The 20,027-nt window shown below is 39.0% G+C and overlaps 1 protein-coding gene across 2 annotated transcripts in view; it reads left to right on the top strand.

Annotated features, from left to right (window-relative positions):
* The window catches only part of MED13 (mediator complex subunit 13), a 122,147-nt gene that overhangs the window by 66,057 nt on the left and 36,063 nt on the right, over positions 1-20,027 (top strand). For both annotated transcript variants that reach the window (XM_017950658.3, XM_003912849.5), the window contains 7 exons: positions 5,307-5,520; positions 8,020-8,101; positions 12,458-12,579; positions 14,844-14,934; positions 15,067-15,281; positions 15,569-15,765; positions 16,835-17,751. In XM_017950658.3, coding sequence (XP_017806147.1) covers positions 5,307-5,520; positions 8,020-8,101; positions 12,458-12,579; positions 14,844-14,934; positions 15,067-15,281; positions 15,569-15,765; positions 16,835-17,751 — 1,838 coding nt within the window. The remainder of the gene's footprint in view (positions 1-5,306; positions 5,521-8,019; positions 8,102-12,457; positions 12,580-14,843; positions 14,935-15,066; positions 15,282-15,568; positions 15,766-16,834; positions 17,752-20,027) is intronic.

The following is a 20,027-nucleotide window of genomic DNA, read 5'->3' as shown; positions in this document are numbered from 1 at the left end:
GAGAGATTCCATCAGGCAGTTGGGATAATGTCTGAAACTTAATAGAGGGGACTGTTAATAACCCAGAGTAGATATACAATGCAAAAGGACAAGAATGCATCAGTAGAAACAAAGAATTAGTGGATTTGTAATAGTGGAACCTTTACAGGTGTGTGACTTCATAGAAAATTACAGTAGCAGAAATTCAAAGCTTTGTTTTATTTATGTTAAGTGAAACTGCATTTTCTGTTTGGTATAAATAAATGTTTCCATTGATTGCTGTTGAAAGGTGGCACTGTCCTTCCATAATAGTGGATTAGTGAAAGAAATTTGTACTCTTGATTTTTATTTTTTATTTTTATAAGAGAGAGGATCTTGCGCTGTTACCCAGGCTATGGTGCAGTGGCATGATCACGGCTCACTGCAGCCTTGAGCTCCTGGGCTCAAGCCATCCATCCTCCTTAGCCTCCCAAGAAGGTGAGACTACAGGCATGTGACAACACTGCTCAGCTAATTTTTTTTTTTTTTTTTTGAGAGACAGGATCTCGCTATGTTGTCCAGGCTGGTCTTGAACTCCTGGTCTCTGGTGATGCTACTACCTTGGCCTCCCAAAGCACTGGGATTGCAGATGTGAGCCACTGCACCCAGCCCTCTTGATTTTTCTGATCAGCAGTTTTAGATGGTGACTGCTACCTAACTAGTATAGAGTTATAGAATTTATCATTTCTAAGTACCCTTTTTCTTAGACTTTCATGTGTAGAAGTTTTATGTTTAACTTTTCATTGACTATGTTTTTAAAAGTAAAATTCCTCTAATTTGTTAGAATTTACTTGTGGGGAAGGAGAGGTTGGAATGGAACACAGCATAACCCATATATAAGATACATGTGACAAATATCTTTTTAGTTTCTCTATTAATTAATGATAGTATGTATTTCAGAATAGAGGCTAAGAACTGTATAAATTTTAAAGACAGCAAAATTTCTGGCAAGAAACATTGTATCTTTTTTCATGGGTTTAGCACTTAGTTTTAGAAGAATTTGTGGTGGTTTAGTCCGTTATTCTGATTTAGAGGGAAACCTGTCTCAACCCTGAGCAAAGAAAGAACTGTATTTGAGCATAGTTCTTTACATGTTTTATTCTGTGGCCAAAGTATATCAGGATATACCATGATGTTCATCAATAGAATTAACTGCAATGTTGTATTAGTGATATACCAGATTTGTATGTATATTGTTATAGAATGCATTATTTGATCTCTAAAAGGTAGTTCTGAATGACTTTGATTCACAGAAGGAAGCCTGTGATGAAATAAACCTGTTTTGATTTTACTGTACCCTAAATCTTTTAAGTAAGTCTTCTATATTTCCTGTTTTATTTTAATGCAATAAAGCTTTCCTTTGACAGTGACCTTGACTCAGTTTAAGGATTGATTCTGAATATAGGAGATGGTAATAGAAAAAAGTACCATTTAAAAAGTGGGAGATTTTAGGCTGGGCACAGTAGCTCACACCTGTAATCCCAACACTTTGGGAGGCAAAAATGGGAGGATCACTTGAGCCCAGGAGTTCAAGACCAGCCTGGGCAATATAGTGACATCCTGTCTCTACAAAACATAAAAAACTAGCCAAGTGTGGTGGTACACGCCTGTAGTCCCAGCTACTCAGGAGGCCGAAGAGGGAGGATACTTTGAGCTCCGGAGGTGGAGGTTGCAGTGAGCTGAGACCGCGCCACTGCACTCCAGCCTAGGTGACAGAGCAAGAAGACCTTGTCTCAAAACAAAAAAAAAGAAAAAAAGCGGTGGGGAGATTTTGACATTATTGCATTCATTTGTTTCTTAACTTCCCGTCTATAGCTTATCTGCTTCTATAATTGTCAATCCTTAAAAACTGTCATACCTCATCTGGAAGAATTTTTATTGAATAAAGGCATAACAGCATATGCTACCATAAGCGATGTTAAATTATATATGAGTACATTTCAGGATAGTATGTTATTGTCATAGTAAAAGGAAGGAGATGAATTAATGAATAATATAATTTAAATTTGCTTTGGGCCTTGCAGCACTTGCTGTTCATGGCTGTACCTGATCTTTTTGCAGTTTGTCTGTATTTAGCTTTATGTCTAATTGAAACTGTGTCTGTAGTTAATTATTTGGCTGTATGTGAAAGTTCGTTTGAGGAAAGGAGAGGTTATTCGTATTCTAAAAGTATATGTGTACTATATAATTGATGTTGACAGTATGGTAATTAGAGTTTTTTATCTGGCATCTCTTAAAAGTAACAATTTTTAATTCTATTTTTTATCAGCTTTAAATATAGAATGTATAATGTAAATGATTTATATTTTAAAATTTATTGTGTCTTGATCCTCTTGAAATTGACTACATTTAAATTCTTTGCACATCCTAATGTCTGTGAGAATGATTCAATAAAATAACAAAAAGTCATATTTAGGTAATGCATTTGGTTTACTCATTTTTATTTTAATAGAGCCCTGTGCAGTAGAATTGGTTTTTTTAATAATGTTACTGCACAGTAGTCTAGCAACTACTTATGTAAACAGTGTGAAGGTTTTTATACTTCTGCCAGACGACAACTTAATATGAAACACAGAGTTGTTTTATTTGTCTCTACAAAGAGCAGTAGTGTCTTTCAGGCTGGGGGAAGGGAGATTTCTTATACTTTCTTCCCTAAGAATAGTTATTTGAATATGAATACTTAAAATCTTTTCGTCTCTGACTTTGCCACTGTGTGACCTTGGCAAAGCCCTTGATTTTACATAATTTCCACATCAAAGTAAGGGATAATACCCTTTGCTTCTTATCTTAACATATTATTTTAAGTGTTAAATAAGAAAAGTACGTATCAAAGTAGCTAGAATTACTATTTTGAAAAGATTTGCGGCCGGGCGCGGTGGCTCAAGCCTGTAATCCCAGCACTTTGGGAGGCCGAGGCGGGTGGATCACGAGGTCAGGAGATCGACACCATCCTGGCTAACATGGTGAAACCCCGTCTCTACTAAAAATACAAAAAAACTAGCCGGGCGTGGTGGCGGTCGCCTGTAGTCCCAGCTACTTGGAGGCTGAGGCGGGAGAATGGCGTGAACCCGGGAGGTGGAGCTTGCAGTGAGCCGAGATCGCGCCACTGCACTCCAGCCTGGGCGACAGAGCGACTCCGTCTCAAAAAAAAAAAAAAAAAAAAAAAAGAAAAGATTTGCATTAGTGAAATTTGGTAGACAGTTCAGCTAACGGTTATTTAGAGTCTAATGTGGTGAGGTAAAAAACTACACTTGATACTCATCTGTTTATACAACAGAACTATTCTGGTGATTAATTATAAAACATATCCCCAATGACAGTGTGCTAACATTATGTTCCCACAGAAGAAAGTTTTTGTATACTTGGGATTTTAGTTTTTGGGATAAATCTGGGGCATATTTGGAATAATAATGATATATATTTGAGCATTTGATAGCATGTTTAGAAATCAGTTTTTGTTTTGATGGCCTGCTTTGCCCTTAGTTTGTAAGCGATCACGTGCTGCTAGTGCTAGGCATTAGTGAATAGATGAATAAGGTGTGATTTCCCTGTCACTCAAAGAATGTGCAATGTGCAGATACCTTCATTGCTCCCAGACCTTACATCTCTTACAATTTTTGTATTAGTACTCAGAGTAGATAAGTAGTGGCATTGATACCTTCTAGTGTGTAAAAATTGTTAATTTCAGAGTACAAAATACTGTATTTTAGTAGTACTAATGCAAAAACATCTCAGTCTGTGATTTTTAGATTTCATTTATTCATTAGCAAGTATTGACACCTATTATGTACCAGGTACTCTAGGCATCTGTGCTAAATTAGTGAACAAAGGTAAGCCCCCTGTCTTTGTGGAGCTTTTATGTTCTAGTGTGACAGTCAACTATGAACTTAATAAATTATGTAATATGTTAAAAGATAAATGCTATGCAGGAAAATAGAGCAGGTTAAGGGGGATTATTATTGAGGCAAATGGGCATGGGCATATTGGTATTTTAAATAAGGTAGTTATGGTCTCAGAGAGAGGTGACATTTAAACAAAGACTTGAAGGAAGTGAGTTGGCTATGCAGATATTTGGAAGGAGAATGTTCCCAATAAAAGAAATAGCCGGGAATGGATCTGGAACCCATTGAGGAACATAAAGGAAGGCCTTGGAAGCAGTATAAGAGAGGACTAGAATAGTAAAAGATGAAGTTGGAGAGGAGAAGAACAAGATTATGGGAAGTTTTCATAGGATGATATAAAGACTTTGGTTTTTTTCTCAGAGTGAAGTAGTCATTGCAAGATTCTGGATATGATCTGACTACAAGCTTGGCTGCTAGCTGCTGTTATGACAGGTTGAGAACTTTAGCTTTGTATACCCAAGAGAATAGGAATTTGAGAGTCTAAACGTTTCTAATGCAAACCAGAAGCTAATGATTCTGTGTTCACACTCACCGAGCAGTCGGGTCTTCAGAGAGAAAAAAGTCCTGATACTTTCCAAGGTTCTTTGGTATAGATCAGCTTGATTCTTGTTGTGGTGTCCCTCTTTTATCCTTAGATTTTAGCTTTCTGTGGTCTGTCAGTTTCCACTAGCTAATCTTTCCAACTTCATTGTTGTCTTCTCTTTTACTCTGTCATCTCCTGTCATTTTATTGGTTATTTTAGGAGAATAAAGAGAAGCAGTTTTTCAGTTGCTGTGTTGAAGCAGAAGACTAATAGCTTAAAAATTCATGTGCCAATGTGATTAGAAAAGAACTCAGATACTTGCACTGAAACTTCACTTTCCATTGTGAAACATCTTGCCACAATTAATAGTAATAATGCTATTTTCATGAAACACAAATCAGTCCTTCAAAAATTTAAAACTTAAAGTATCTACTCATGGCAGTTAAAAAAAAAAAAAAAAAAAACCATAATCACTTTCTTTGTATACATTGTTTAAAAGTATCTTACCTCACTTTTATAAAGCCCCCACTTTGAGTTACTGTCGTGGAGCAGTTTAGATTTAAGAGCCCCTTTCAGGGAATGGATTTGGACAAAATAATGTGCTTGAGGATTTGAGAACCGTGAATTACCTAAAGACAACGTATTTTGGTGGAAAGATCATATAGTTAGGAAACTTGGATTTTGGCCCCATTTCTCTATTATTCAACAAATTATTTAATATTTTCATGCCTCCTCATTTGTGAAATAAGGGATTGCAGGTTAGATAATCTTTAAGTAGTTCTAAAAACCTTATGATACTTATGTCATTTGGAAATTTTTAATGCTTATGTGGATAATTAATTTTTTTTAATTTTTTTATGCAGGTTAATGGTGCAATGTAAGAAACCTTTAAAAATTTCTGATGAATTAGTGCAGCAATATCAAATTAAAAACCAGTATCTTTCAGCAATAGCATCTGATGCAGAACAAGAACCTAAAATTGATCCATATGCATTTGTTGAAGGAGATGAGGAATTCCTTTTTCCTGATAAAAAAGATAGACAAAATAGTGAGAGAGAAGCTGGAAAAAAACACAAGGTAAGAGGAATCACAGTACACCAAAAGGTCACTTGATTTTGTAGCACTGCATATAGTAACACTCTTAGTACCACAATTATTTCACTTCTTTTGTCTTAGAATAGAAAGAGTAATCATTTATTTAGAAAAACGTATTTTTGGCCGGGTACGGTGGCTCATGCCTGTAATCCCAGCACTTTGGGAGGCCGAGGCAGGCGGATCATGTGAGGACAGGAGTTCGAAACCAGCCTGGCCAACATAGTGAAACCCTGTCTCTAATAAAAATACAAAAAGTAGGTGGGTATGGTGGTGTGCGCCTGTAATCCCAGCTATTCAGGAGGCTGAGGCAGGAGAATCATTTGAACCCAGGAGGCAGAGGTTGCAGTGAGCCGAGATCAGGCCACTGCACTCCAGCCTGGGTGAGAGAGCGAGACTCCCGTCTCAAAAAGAAAAAAAAGAAAAGTGTATTTTTTTGAATGCACATGGTACCGATTATAGCTGATCTCCGATAATGAACATATTTTGTTGTTTAAAAGTTTCTGAGTTGGATAAAGGGTGTATTAAATTTTGTCGTAATTGAAATCAGGACATTTAGGTAGGCTATTTTGACAGTGATTTAAAAATATGTTGTAAGTGAATTACCAGTTTTCAAAGATAAAACAGAATATACATCACTGAGTTTAAAAAATATGTGCTATTTTTGAATATGTGATTCAGGAACTTACAGTGCACCTAAAAGTAAAAATGAAGTGCAAGTATATAGTATATATGAGAATTTGTTAAGATTAAGATAACTTTGCTAAACAAGAATTATGTCTTAAATACAAAATATGAAAATTGGCCAGGACAGTGGCCCATGCTTGTAATCCAGCACTTTGGGAGGCTGAGGTGGGTGGATCACTAGGTCTGGAGTTCGAGAGCAGCCTGGCCGAGATGGTGAAACCCTGTCTCTACTAAAATACAAAAATTAGCTGGGTGTGATGGCAGGCGCCTGTAATCCCTGCTACTTGGGAGGCTGAGGCAGGAGAATTCGCTTGAACCCAGGAGGCAGAGGTTGCAGTGAGCCGAGATCATGCCACTGGGCTTCAGCCTGGTGACAGAGCAATACTCCGTCTCAAAAAAAAAAAAAAAAAAGAAAACCGAAATCTGTAAAGTTATGAAAAGGGTCCAATAATATGTGTGGGTTGTTTTTTGTTTTTTTTTTTTTTTTTTGAGACGGAGTTTTACTCTTGTTGCCCAGGCTGGAGTGCAATGGTGCGATCTCCACTCACTGCAACCTTCGGCTCCCTGGTTCAGGTGATTCTCCTGCCTCAGCCTCCCTAGTAGCTGAGATTACAGGCTGTGCACCACCATGCCCGGCTAATTTTGTGTATTTTTAGTAGAGATGGGGTTTCTCCATGTTTGTCAGGCTGGTCTTCAATTCCTGACCTCAAGTGATCTGCTCGCTTCGGCCTCCCAAAGTGTTGAGATTACAGGCATGAGCCACCGTGCCCAGCCCCCAGTAATACATTTAATACAAAGAATTAGTTTCACATAGTTTTACTTAGCCCTACTATATGCCAGATACTTGAAATTTTGTCTTTTTGGAAGTATGAGAGTAGTGGTAGCTGGGAAGGCTGCAGGTGTAATAGAAAGAACATGAACTGGCCGGGCACAGTGGTGTCTCATGCCTGTAATCCCAGCACTTTTGGAGGCCGAGGTGGGTGGATCACCTGAGGTCAGGAGAACGAGATCAGCCTGGCCAACATGGTGAAACCCCGTCTCTACTAAAAATACAAAAATTAGCCAGGTGTGGTGGTGCAAATGCCTGTAATCCCAGCTACTTTGGAGGCTGAGACAGGAGAATCTCTTGAACCCAGGAGGGGTAGGTTGCAGCAAGCCAAGATCATGCCACTGCACTCCAGCCTCGGCGACAGAGTGAGACTCTGTCTCAAAAAAAAAAAAAAAAAAAAAAAGAACATGGACTTTGGAATTTGACAGATTTAGGATAAAATTTCAGCTCTCACTACTTATTAGCCATATTTTCTGGGGCACATTAGAGTCTTTACTTTTTTATTTATAAAATAAACATACTACAGGCCAGGCGTGGTGGCTTACACCTATAATCCCAGCACTTTGGGAGGCTGAGGTGGGCGGATCACAGAGTCAAGAGATTGAGACTATCCTGGTCAATGTGGTGAAACCTCGTCTCTACTAAAAATACAAAAATTAGCTGGGCGTGGTGGCATGGGTCTGTAGTCCTAGCTACTCCGGAAGCTAAGGCAGGAGAGTCACTTGAACCTAGGAGGCAGAGGTTACAGTGAGCCGAGATTGCACCATTCCACTCCAGCCTGGTGATAGAGCAAGCATCCATCTCAAAAAAATAATAATAATAAGCATACTACTCACTTGTTAACTATAAGAATCAGTGATTATGTTAAACACTTAGCTGGATGCCTGACACATAGCTCCTCAATAATTGGTAGATTTTATTGTTGGTAAATCATATATTTCAGCCTAACATGCAATATTTGTTTGCAGGTAGAAGATGGGACATCTAGTGTAACAGTGTTATCACATGAAGAAGATGCTATGTCATTATTTAGTCCCTCTATCAAGCAAGGTAAAACCTTTATTTCCTAATCAAAATATTGTTTTCCAGGATTGTTACTACAGACTGATCTGATATTGTTGGACTTCTAGTACTCCTTTTTGTATAATTCATTATGCTTCATAGAAAGGAATCTTTCTTAAATGATGGATTTATTGGTTATCTTTTATTGGAAGAAGCAAGTTCAAGTGATAGAATTTGTGTTTTGAATTGTTGCAACCTCTTTCCTGTTTTTACATATAAAAATAGTTTTCCATTAAAAACTCAGTTTTATGTAATAGATTTCTCACACCCTTCTACTGGGAATTATGTGAAAGGAAGTAAAAGAATGAAGGCACATATTGACTGGAAAGTGATTGAGAAAGGCCATTATTATACTATGCCAAGGCTATAGTTATACTATCCAGGAAAAACACACTTGAAAAAAATAGGAGAAAGATACAGATGTCCAGTTGGTTGACAGTAGAGTGTTTCATCATCATAACTCCAAGTGTTTGCTCTCTGAAGACACTGCTTTCAAGCCTATAGCTGTGGGGGTTATAATTAGAAGACTATCAGTTCTCTTCATACCTCTCTCCATTGTTTAAACTATTGAAAAATGGATCTGGGCGTGGTAGCTCACGCCCATAATCCCAGCACTTTGGGAGGCCAAGGTGGGTGGATCACTTGAGGTCAGGAGTTCGAGACCAGCCTGTCCAACATAGTGAAACACCATCCCTACTAAAAAATACAAAAATTAGGCAGGGTGCAGTGGCTCACGCCTGTAATCTCAGCAGTTTGGGAGGCCGTGGTGGGCAGATCATGAGGTCAAGAAATCGAGACCATCCTGGCCAACATGGTGAAACGCCGTCTCTACTAAAAAAATACAAAAATTAGCTGGGCATGGAGGCACGCGCCTGTAGTCCCAGCTCCTTGGGAGGCTGAGGCAGGAGAATGCTCAAACCTGGGAGGCAGAGGTTGCAGTGAGCTGAGATCATGTCACTGCACTCCAGCCAGTCAAGAGAGCGAGACTCTGTCTCAAATAAACAAATAAAAATTAGCTGGGCATGGTGGTGCATGCCTGTAGTCCCAGCTACTTGGGAGGCTGAGGCAGGAGCATCTCATGAACCCAGGAAGTGGAGGTTGTGGTGAGCCAAGATGGGCTGGGCGCAATGGCTTACACCTGTAAGGCCGAGACAGGTGGATCACCTGAGGTCAGGAGTTCGAGACCAGCCTGGCCAATGTGGTGAAACCCCGTCTCTACTAAAAACACAAAAATAAGGCTTGTGTGGTGCCTGGTGCCTGTAATCCCAGCTACTGGGAGGATTAGGCAGGAGAATTGTTTGAACCCGAGAGCAGAGGTTGCAGTGAGCCAAGATTGTGCCACTGCACCACAGCCTGGGTGACAGAGCGAGACTCTGTCTCAATAAATAAATAAATAAATAAAAATTGAAAAATGATTTAGAATAAGCTCCACTATGATTGTGTTGTGACATAGAATAAATATGAGTAAAATGTTCTAAAGTTTTCACCTGTAAAATGAGGAGATAAGGTCATTGCCTACAGTCCTTCAGATCTAAAACCACAATTTCTCAATTAAACTTTACTGGAATTTTGTTGTCATTTTCTTCCCACACACACAAGTTAAGAGAGCTGTTCTGAGGCCACTAATTAACAAATATTTAGTTAACACCTGTTATGTGTTGGTACTGTTTGGGTGTTGGGAATACAGTGGTGAAGACTCCACTTTGAATGTGTCTGACTTAAACTCCTTGTGAATGGAATAGAGAGACATAGTATAGTAAATCATTTACAAAACCCATTTAACTTTTAAAGTAATTTATTCTTTTAATTGACAAGTAAAAATTGCATATATTTATGGTATACAACATGATGTTTTGGGGCAGGGTGTGTGTGTGTGTATATATACACACAGAGTGCCGAGTGTGTGTGTGTGTGTATATATATGCACACACACACACACCCCAAAATACATATATTTACTTTTTTTTAAACATTTTACTCATATTCTGTGTCACAACACAATTATAGTTTATCTTATTCTAAATCATTTTTTCAGTTATAATTTAAACAGTGGAGACTGGTATGAGGAGAATTGTTAGTCTCCTATTATAACCTCACAACTATAAGCTTCAGAGTACTGTCAGGTCTTCAGTGAACAAACACTTGGAATTATTATATATGTGTGTGTGTGTGTATATGTGTGTGTATATATATATAAGTGGAATGGGCAAATCAAGCTATTTAACGTATGCATTACCTTACATACTTACCTTTTGTGTGTGTATGTGGTGAGAATACTTAAAATGTACTTTCAGTGGCCGGGCGCGGTGGCTCAAACTTGTAATCCCAGCACTTTGGAAGGCCGAGACGGGCGAATCACGAGGTCAGGAGATCAAGACCATCCTGGCTAACATGGTGAAACCCTGTCTCTACTAAAAATACAAAATACTAGCTGGGTGTGGTGGCACACGCCTGTAGTCCCAGCTACTCAGGAGGCTGAGGGAGACAGAGGTTGCAGTGGGACGAGATCGCGCCACTGTACTCCAGCATGGGCGACAGAGTGAGACTGTCTCAAAAAAAAAAAAAAAAAGGAAAAAAAGTTGGATTCATGGAAGTAGAAAGTAAAGTGGTGATTACCAGAGACTGGGGGTGGGAGAATGGTAGATGGCCAGAGGACACAAAATTTCAGTTGGGAGGAATAAGTTCAAGGGATCTATTGTAAATTGTGGTTACTATAGTTAATAATAGATATTACATTTGAAAATTCAGAGTAGATTTTTTTTTTTTTTTTTTTTTTGAGACGGAGTCTTGCTCTGCTGCCCAGGCTGGAGTGCAGTGGCCGGATCTCAGCTCACTGCAAGCTCCGCCTCCCGGGTTCCGGCCATTCTCCTGCCTCAGCCTCCCGAGTAGTTGGGACTACAGGCGCCCGCCACCGTGCCCGGCTATTTTTTTTGTATTTTTTTAGTAGAGACGGGGTTTCACCGTGTTAGCCAGGATGGTCTCGATCTCCTGACCTCGTGATCCGCCCGTCTCGGCCTCCCAAAGTGCTGGGATTACAGGCTTGAGCCACCGCGCCCGGCCCAGAGTAGATTTTAAGTGTTCTCACCATAAAAAAAAAAAGTACCTGTATATGAGGTAATGAATACGTTCAGTAGCTTGATTTAGCCATTTAACAATACATACATTAAAAAAAAAAAACACTCAGAAACAAATTGGGTTATTTGGCCTACTTACCTATCCTGGAATATTCCCTAGCACTGGGCAAAGCACATTACTGACATTCTATTACATTTTATTTTTGGTGTTGAGGCACAGAGACATTAAGTAATTTGTCGAAGGTCATACTGTTAGTGGTGGAGCTGGGCTTCAGATTAAAGTCTGTCTGGCCCAAGAGTCAGCTCTTAATCATTGTTCTGTTCTTCCTTTACATTTCAGAAAGATAGAAAAATATAGGCCAGGTGAGGTGGTCACACCTGTAATCCCAGCACTTCGGGAAACAGAGGCAGGTGGATTGCTTGAGCCCAGGAGCTCAAGACCAGTCTGGGCAACATGGCGAAACCCCAACTCGAGGGAAAAAAAAAAAAAAAATTAACTGGGCATAGGGTCATGTTGCTGTAGTCCCAGCTACTGGGGTGGGAGGATTGCTTGAGCCCGAGAGGTCAAGGCTGCAGTGAGGTGTCATTGCACCACTGCATTCTAGCCTGGTGGTGACAGAGCGAGACCCCGTCTCAAAAAAAAAAAAAAAAAATTACAAATATGTGTGTGTATTTAATTCTGTTTTTCTAATGGCATTTATATTTTTGTTTGATGCATTAATTATTCATGTAGCGTACTTAGCTATTTTATGGATTACCTGACCTTATAGTGAGCTTCCTGGGAAAGATATAACCATTTATTTATAACTTTTTTTTGTATAAAAACACTTTCTAGACTTTAAACAATAAAGTGCAATTTCTTGTTGCATAATCCCCTTATGACCTTAAAGTTATATGTCTAATTTAAACAGAATAGTACTTATGTGGTCAGTAGTAGCAGTTTTTTTTTTTTTTTTTTTTTTTTAAAGACGGAGTCTCGCTCTGTCTCCCAGGCTGGAGTACAGTGGCATGATCTCAGCTCACTGCAACCTTCGCCTCCCGGGTTCAAGCAATTCTCTGCCTCAGCCTCCCGAGTAGCTGGGATTATATGCGCCTACCACCACACTCGGCTAATTTTTGTATTTTTAGTAGAGACGGGGTTTCACCATCTTGGCCAGGCTGGTCCTGAACTCCTGACCTTGTGATCCACGCTTCTTGGCCTCCCAAAGTGCTGGGATTACAGGTGTAGTAGTAGCAGTTTTAATTTTATTTTTCTGATTGACTTTTGTAGATGCTCCTCGCCCTGCTAGTCATGCCCGTCCTCCATCAACAAGTTTGATTTATGACTCAGACCTGGCTGTGTCTTTTACTGACCTTGATAATCTCTTCAATTCTGATGAAGATGAACTAACAGTGAGTATCTCATTAATGAACTGATTATAGTTTGTTTTCCTTGATTTTATTTATTTTTATTTTTTAGAAGTGATTTGTGAGTTTAATACTATGTTTTAGCCCTGAACAATAGGAAATATTTTATAGTAAAATCTCATTCATTGATTTCTTTTTTAAATCTCATGTTTGAGTAGTCTTGCCATAATGTCACCTATAAACTTTGAGAGTTTTGTTTCTCCTTTTGTTTTTACATTGGAGGACACATGATTAACCTTAATTTGAGCTTTGCCATATGTTCTATTTTGCAGTTTTAGGAAGCAGAATTATTTTCCTATTTGATTCTGTAGTTTGAGAAATGACCCTGGAATTTACTCATTCAGAGAACACATAAATAATTGACATTATTTACTTCGTCAATTTATTAAGGAATACCAGTTCTTTTGAATTTGTTTTGCATCACAGCTATTATTATAAGACGGATACATGATATAACAATAAAAGAGGAAAAAATAATATTTAATCTTTAACACCCATTTGCAGAGAAAAGTGAAGATAAAAGAAATTAAAGCTTAAAATGAGATTCCCTAGAATGGCAAGTCTCTGTCAAATTAATGAGTTGGGTGCTGCATTATCATAAAAGGGAATTCCTTTTCATCTGCATAAAGGTAGCTTGGAAACTTCTATGGTACATTTGGTCTTTCTTTTACTGTATAATATGCATTTAGTCCTCTCTCAATATGTATATCTCTCTATATGTGTATATGTGTGTGTGTACATATACATATATATGCTGCAGATACATAAACTTTTACTGTATATCCCATAGTGTAGTACATTTTAGGGCACCCTTTACTAGGTGACTATATCCTTGAATGCTTTGGCACATTCATACGTTCTCTCTACTACCATTCCTGTATCAGCTGTGGTTCCTCTGAGATAAAAAGGTTGTAGTCAGAACGTGGTCTACTTATTAATATTTATCACAAACTGTCTAACAGAAGACATAGAACTAATATTAGCTCTGAAAACATTGGTAAGAGCTTGGAGATAGTAAAACTTGTTTGTTCAATGTATGAAAACTTAGGAACCCTATTGCTTTGTCATTAGATCTTCTGAAGTTTGTACTTAGTTTTACCTGTTAACAGTATTTTTGCAGGAGTAAGGAGACTATTAAAACAAGGTAAAAGTATAAGAATTTTGATAGGTGGGTGATTGATTATATACGAAACTTTAATGTGTTCAACTTAAGGAGACAAATGCTTTGCAAGTATCTTCTACCAAAAAGCATTTCTTTTTTTTTTTTTTTTTTTGAGACAGAGTCTCGCTCTGCCACCCAGGCTGGAGTGCAGTGGCCGGATCTCAGCTCACTGCAAGCTCCGCCTCCTGGGTTTACGCCATTCTCCTGCCTCAGCCTCCCGAGTAGCTGGGACTACAGGCGCCCGCCACCTCGCCCAGCTAGTTTTCTGTATTTTTTAGTAGAGACGGGGTTTCACCGTGTTAGCCAGGATGGTCTCGATCTCCTGACCTCGTGATCCGCCCGTCTCGGCCTCCCAAAGTGCTGGGATTACAGGCTTGAGCCACCGCGCCCGGCCCCAAAAAGCATTTCTAATGTTAATTACTACTCCTTATTGCAAGTTTTCTTATTTTTATTTATTTTAAGACAGAGTCTTGCTCTGTTGCCCATGCTGGAGTGCAGTGGTGCAATCCCGGCTCACTGCAACCTCTGCCTCCCAGGCTCAAGCAATTCTTCTGCCTCAGCCTCCTGCAATTCTTGTGCCTCAGCCTCCCGAGTAACTGGAATTACAGGCATGCCCCACCAGGCCCGGCTAATTTTTTGTATTTTTAGTAGAGGTGAGGTTTCACCATGTTGACCAGGCTGGTCTCGAACTCCTGGCCTCAAATTTTTTGATCTGCCTGCCTCAACCTCCCAAAGTGCTGGGATTACAGGTGTGATCTACCACGTCCGGCCTCTTATTTTGGGTTTTAAGTTAAGGTTAACCTTACTTCTGTGTATTTTGAAAGTATTGGTCGTTTTCATTGGAGGAACTTTTTCTTTTTAATTTGGAGGCTTACCAAATAAATATTACCAAATAAATAAGTATGAAGTCAGTGATGATCTAAGAAATGTATTATATCTTTCAACACTAGTATGTATTTGGCTGTATCACAGATTCAAAATATTACTTTTAATGAATGGGCTTTACTGTTAAGTTATATCTGAATGATTACTATTTTGAGATCACATTGGATGTAAAATTTTAGATAAATATGCTTTTTTTAAATAGCCTGGATCTAAAAAATCAGCGAATGGATCAGATGATAAAACCAGCTGCAAGGAATCAAAGACAGGAAATCTGGACCCGTTGTCTTGCATAAGTAAGCTTCCATCATCTGTGCTCGTGATAAATTTGCAAACTTAATCTCAACAAAGCTCCCCACTCCCTTTGTTTTAACCACAGATTCACCTATTTTTAGTCATGTTAAAATATATGTTTTTATTAAATATAGGCACTGCAGATCTTCATAAAATGTATCCTACACCACCATCATTGGAGCAACATATTATGGGATTTTCCCCAATGAATATGAATAATAAAGAATATGGTAGTATGGATACAACACCTGGAGGAACTGTTCTAGAAGGAAATAGTTCTAGTATAGGAGCACAGTTCAAAATTGAGGTTGATGAGGGATTCTGTAGTCCCAAACCTTCTGAAATTAAAGTAAGTATGTTTTTTCTAGAAAAATAATTCACTTCTTGTATTTTCTTATAGAATTAGTTTATTGCTATAGTCAAAAATTATTTCATAGTGGTTGCAGTTTTGTAGCTAAGTTGAAGACTGAATTGTTGTGTCACTATTAAGAATGCATTTAAGAAAATAATAGAATTGTATTTACATTTTATTCTGTTTAAAGAAGGGAAAAAAGGTCCAGAGCCTGTTTGAGATTTTTATTTATTTTCCCCCCCCAGAAGATAAGATACTGAAAACCTACCATCTTTATATTGTAGGATTTTTCTTATGTCTATAAGCCTGAAAATTGTCAAATTCTAGTGGGATGTTCCATGTTTGCACCTCTAAAAACTCTACCAAGCCAATATCTGCCCCCTATCAAATTGCCAGAAGAGTGTATTTATCGTCAGAGTTGGACTGTTGGAAAATTGGAATTGCTTTCTTCAGGGTCTGCAATGCCATTCATCAAAGAGGGGTATGATTTATGTTGTTATAATAGTATATGAATTCTTATACAGCTTTAATTTTTTTTCATAGATTTACTTGGTATGCTGGAAAAAGAAAATTGGTTTTTGAAAATTCTAAAAATTATTTCTGGTTAATCAATTATAGTGATTGGCTGGGAGCAGTGGCTCACACCTGTAATTCCAACACTTTGGGAGGCCAAGGCAGGCATATCCCTTGAGGTCAGGAGTTTGAGATCAGCCTGGCCAACATGCAAAACCTCGTCTCTACTAAAAATACAAAAATTAGCCAAGCGTGGTAGTGTGACTGTAGTCCCAGCTACTTGAGAGGCTAAGGCACAGGAATGACTTGAACCTGGGAGGCACACGTTGCAGGGAGCCGAGATTGCACCAGTGCACTCCAGCCTGGGCAACAGAGTAAGACTTCATCTCAAAAAAAAAAAAAAAAAAAAGGTTAATTAGGTATGGTTAAACTATTAGGAAACGTAAGACTATTATGCTGGATTTGTATTCAGAAGCACCTTTTCTTTTGGGCTGCAATTTTAAATTGCTTCCATTTTTACATTTGCCGTATTTTCCACACGTGTCACATTTTAACATCTCTGACTTTGTCCATTTCAACTCAAGGCTGAAAGAAATCTGAATTTGAGATGTCTTATAAGTGGTAGCATCTTAAAATTACCATTTTTCCCTTTTTACACATGAGCATCTCTGAAATCATTTTTTTAAATCATTTTTTATTTTACAGTCAGTAGCATCTTAGAATCAAGGAAATATAAGTATTTCTAGTAAACAAAATTTATAGATAGTAAATATGGATGTCTAGGTGCGCATTAGTGTATACAGTACTTATTAATGATATTTGAACTTGTTGATTGATCCTTAGTCCACAACAATCACTTAGAGTAGATATGTTAACCAGAAATAAAAATTGACTGTACTTGTAATTCTTGCAATACTTGTCCTTTCGTAATTTTCTATGTAATTGAAAAACATTTGGGACGTTTTTAGTTGTATTTCATGTTACTAATATGTTCCTTTATATATGTATTTGATTTTCTTTTACCCTGGTGATGATAGTGATGGAAGTAATATGGATCAAGAATATGGCCCTGCTTATACACCTCAAACTCATACTTCTTTTGGGATGCCTCCTAGCAGTGCACCTCCTAGTAACAGCGGAGCAGGAATTCTTCCTTCTCCATCCACCCCTCGGTTTCCAACTCCAAGGACTCCAAGGACTCCTCGAACTCCTCGTGGAGCTGGTGGACCTGCTAGTGCTCAAGGTTCAGTCAAATACGAAAATTCAGACTTGTATTCACCAGCTTCTACCCCATCTACATGCAGACCCCTTAATTCTGTTGAACCTGCAACTGTCCCTTCCATCCCTGAAGCACACAGTCTTTATGTAAACCTCATCCTTTCAGAATCAGTTATGAATTTGTTTAAAGACTGTAACTTTGATAGTTGTTGCATCTGTGTCTGCAACATGAATATCAAGGGTGCCGATGTTGGAGTTTACATTCCAGATCCAACGCAGGAAGCACAATATAGGTGTACCTGTGGCTTCAGTGCTATCATGAACAGAAAATTTGGAAACAGTTCAGGATTATTTCTTGAAGATGAACTAGATATCATAGGACGCAATACAGACTGTGGCAAAGAAGCAGAAAAACGTTTTGAAGCTCTCAGGGGTACCTCTGCTGAACATGTTAATGGAGGACTAAAGGAATCTGAAAAACTATCTGATGATTTGATATTATTGCTACAAGATCAGTGCACTAATTTATTTTCACCCTTTGGAGCAGCAGACCAAGATCCTTTTCCTAAAAGTGGTGTAATTAGCAATTGGGTACGTGTTGAAGAGCGTGACTGTTGCAATGACTGCTACCTTGCATTAGAACATGGGCGTCAATTCATGGATAATATGTCAGGAGGAAAAGTTGATGAAGCACTTGTGAAAAGTTCATGCTTACACCCCTGGTCCAAAAGAAATGGTAAGTATGCTAATAAAATACTGTTTTGTTTGCTTATTTCACTTTAGTTGTATGACTTTGCTTTTCATTCTTAGGAAAAAGTAATAAAGGCAATTACCCATGTAGCAAATAAAGACATTTAAAGTTGGACTTAAAACTCTTTTAAGGATGATGTTTTTAAAGGGTGAATTTCTTAGCGGTTTAATTTAATGTCACCAATAAAAGTATGGTTATTATAAATCTGTAATTATATACTTACGTAGGAATATGAAAGGCACATTGCGTATATTAGCATAACATTGCTAATGGTCTGCTTTATTCAACATTCTTTCACTCGTTAAGTATTTACTGGGCACCTTGTATGTGCCAGGTGTTATCCTAGGTTCACTGTTGAACAAAGCACACATATTCTTTGCCCTTTTTGAATCTATAATTTAGTGGAGAAAATAGGAAATAAACAAAAAAGCTTATAATAGAAGTAATTTGGAGAAAAAGCAGAGTAAAAGAGTAGAAAAAGACACGTATGTACTATTTTAGATGTATGGTCAGATGAGATACTGAGGAGATAGCATTTGGGCAAACTCCTACATAAAGTAGAATATGAGCTATGTAGTTAAATGAGGGAAGAGTGTTTCAGGCAGCGCAAACACCCTGAGGGAGTATTTTGTTTTTACGTGTTTGAGGAACATTAAGGTGACTGATGTTGCTGGAATGCTTTGGGTGATAGGGAGACTGGAAGGAGATGAAATTTAAGAGGTAGCCATTCACCAGCATCATTTAGAGTCTTATAGACCATGTAAGGCCTTTGTGGTTTGTACCAAATGTGATGGGAACCTATTGAACAGTTTTGACAAGGGGAGTAACATGATCCTTATTCTGATTGTTTTTTAAGAGATCTCTCAGCCTGGCACGGTGGCTCATGCCTGTAATCCCAGCACTTTGGGAGGCCGAGGTAGGCGGATCACCTGAGGTCAGGAGTTCGAGACCAGCCTGACCAACATAGTGAAATCCTATCTTTACTGAAAATATAAAATTAGCTGGGCTTGGTGGCGGGCACGTGTAATCCCAGCTACTTGGGAGGCTGAGGCAGGAGAATTACTTGAACCTGGGAGGCGGAAGTTGCAGTGAGCCAAGATTGCACTATTGCACTCCAGCCTGGGCAGCAAGAGTGAAACTCCCATCTAAAAAAAAAAAAAAGATGGCCGGGCGCAGTGGCTCACGCCTCTTATCCCAGCACTTTGGGAGACTGAAGTGGGCAGATCATGAGGTTAGGAGTTTGAGACCAGCCTGCCCAATATGGTGAAACCCCATCTCTGCTAAAAGTACAAAAAATAGCCAATGTGGTGGGGCGTGCCTGTGGTCCCAGCTGCTCAGGTGGCCGAGGCAGAGGAGTTGCTTTAACCTGGGAGGCGGAGGTTGTGGTGAGCTGAGATAACGCCACTGCACTCCAGCCTGGGCAACAGAGCAAGAGTCTCTGTTGCTATTGTGTGGAAAATAGCCTTGGGGGTTGGCAGTAGTGAAAGTGAGAATAGAAGCAGGATAAATCAGTTGGAAGGCAGTTTCAGAAGCTTAGGTGAAAGATGATGGTAGCTTAGACAAGATAGGAGGCAAGCGAGATGTAAGTAATAGGTTTTAGGTATATTTGGGAAATAGAACCTACAGGGTTTGCCGATAGACATGTAAGAAAAGATGAGGCATCAATAATAGCTTGAGCAACTGGGTGAATGGTGGTACTAACTACAGAGGAGGGAAACACTGGGGAGTAAATCAGATACACATTTGGAGATAATATGTTTTAAATTCAGAGGAATGATTGGGTCCGGAGATTGAAAAATTTTGTGTGTGAGTTATCATCATGAAAAGCTGTGGATCTGGATGAAATAACCTATAGAGTAATTGTAGATAGAGTAGTACAAGGATGGAGCTGACATTTAGAGGTGGGGAGGGAGAAGAGGCGCCAGGAAAGAAAATTGAGAAGGAGGTTGGAGGAAAACCAAGAGAGCATGGTATCCTAGAAATCAAGATTAGGGAATTTTTGTTTGTTTGTTTTGAGACAGAGTCTCGCTCTGTCACCAGCCTGGAGTGCAGTGGCGCGATCTCGGCCCACTGCAACCTCCACCTCCTGGGTTCAAGCAATTCTCCTGCCTCAGCCTCCTGAGTGGCTGGGACTACAGATGCCCGCCACCACACCTGGTTAATTTTTTGTATTTTAGTAGAGACGAGGTTTCACTGTGTTGCCCAGGCTGGTCTCGAACTCCTGGCTCAGGCAATCCACCCGCCTCAGCCTCCCAAAGTGC

Source organism: Papio anubis, chromosome 17 (assembly GCF_008728515.1).
Source record: "Papio anubis isolate 15944 chromosome 17, Panubis1.0, whole genome shotgun sequence".
NCBI lineage: Eukaryota > Metazoa > Chordata > Mammalia > Primates > Cercopithecidae > Papio > Papio anubis.
Note: the sequence above shows the minus strand (reverse complement) of the source record. Positions and strands in the feature narration are given on the sequence as shown.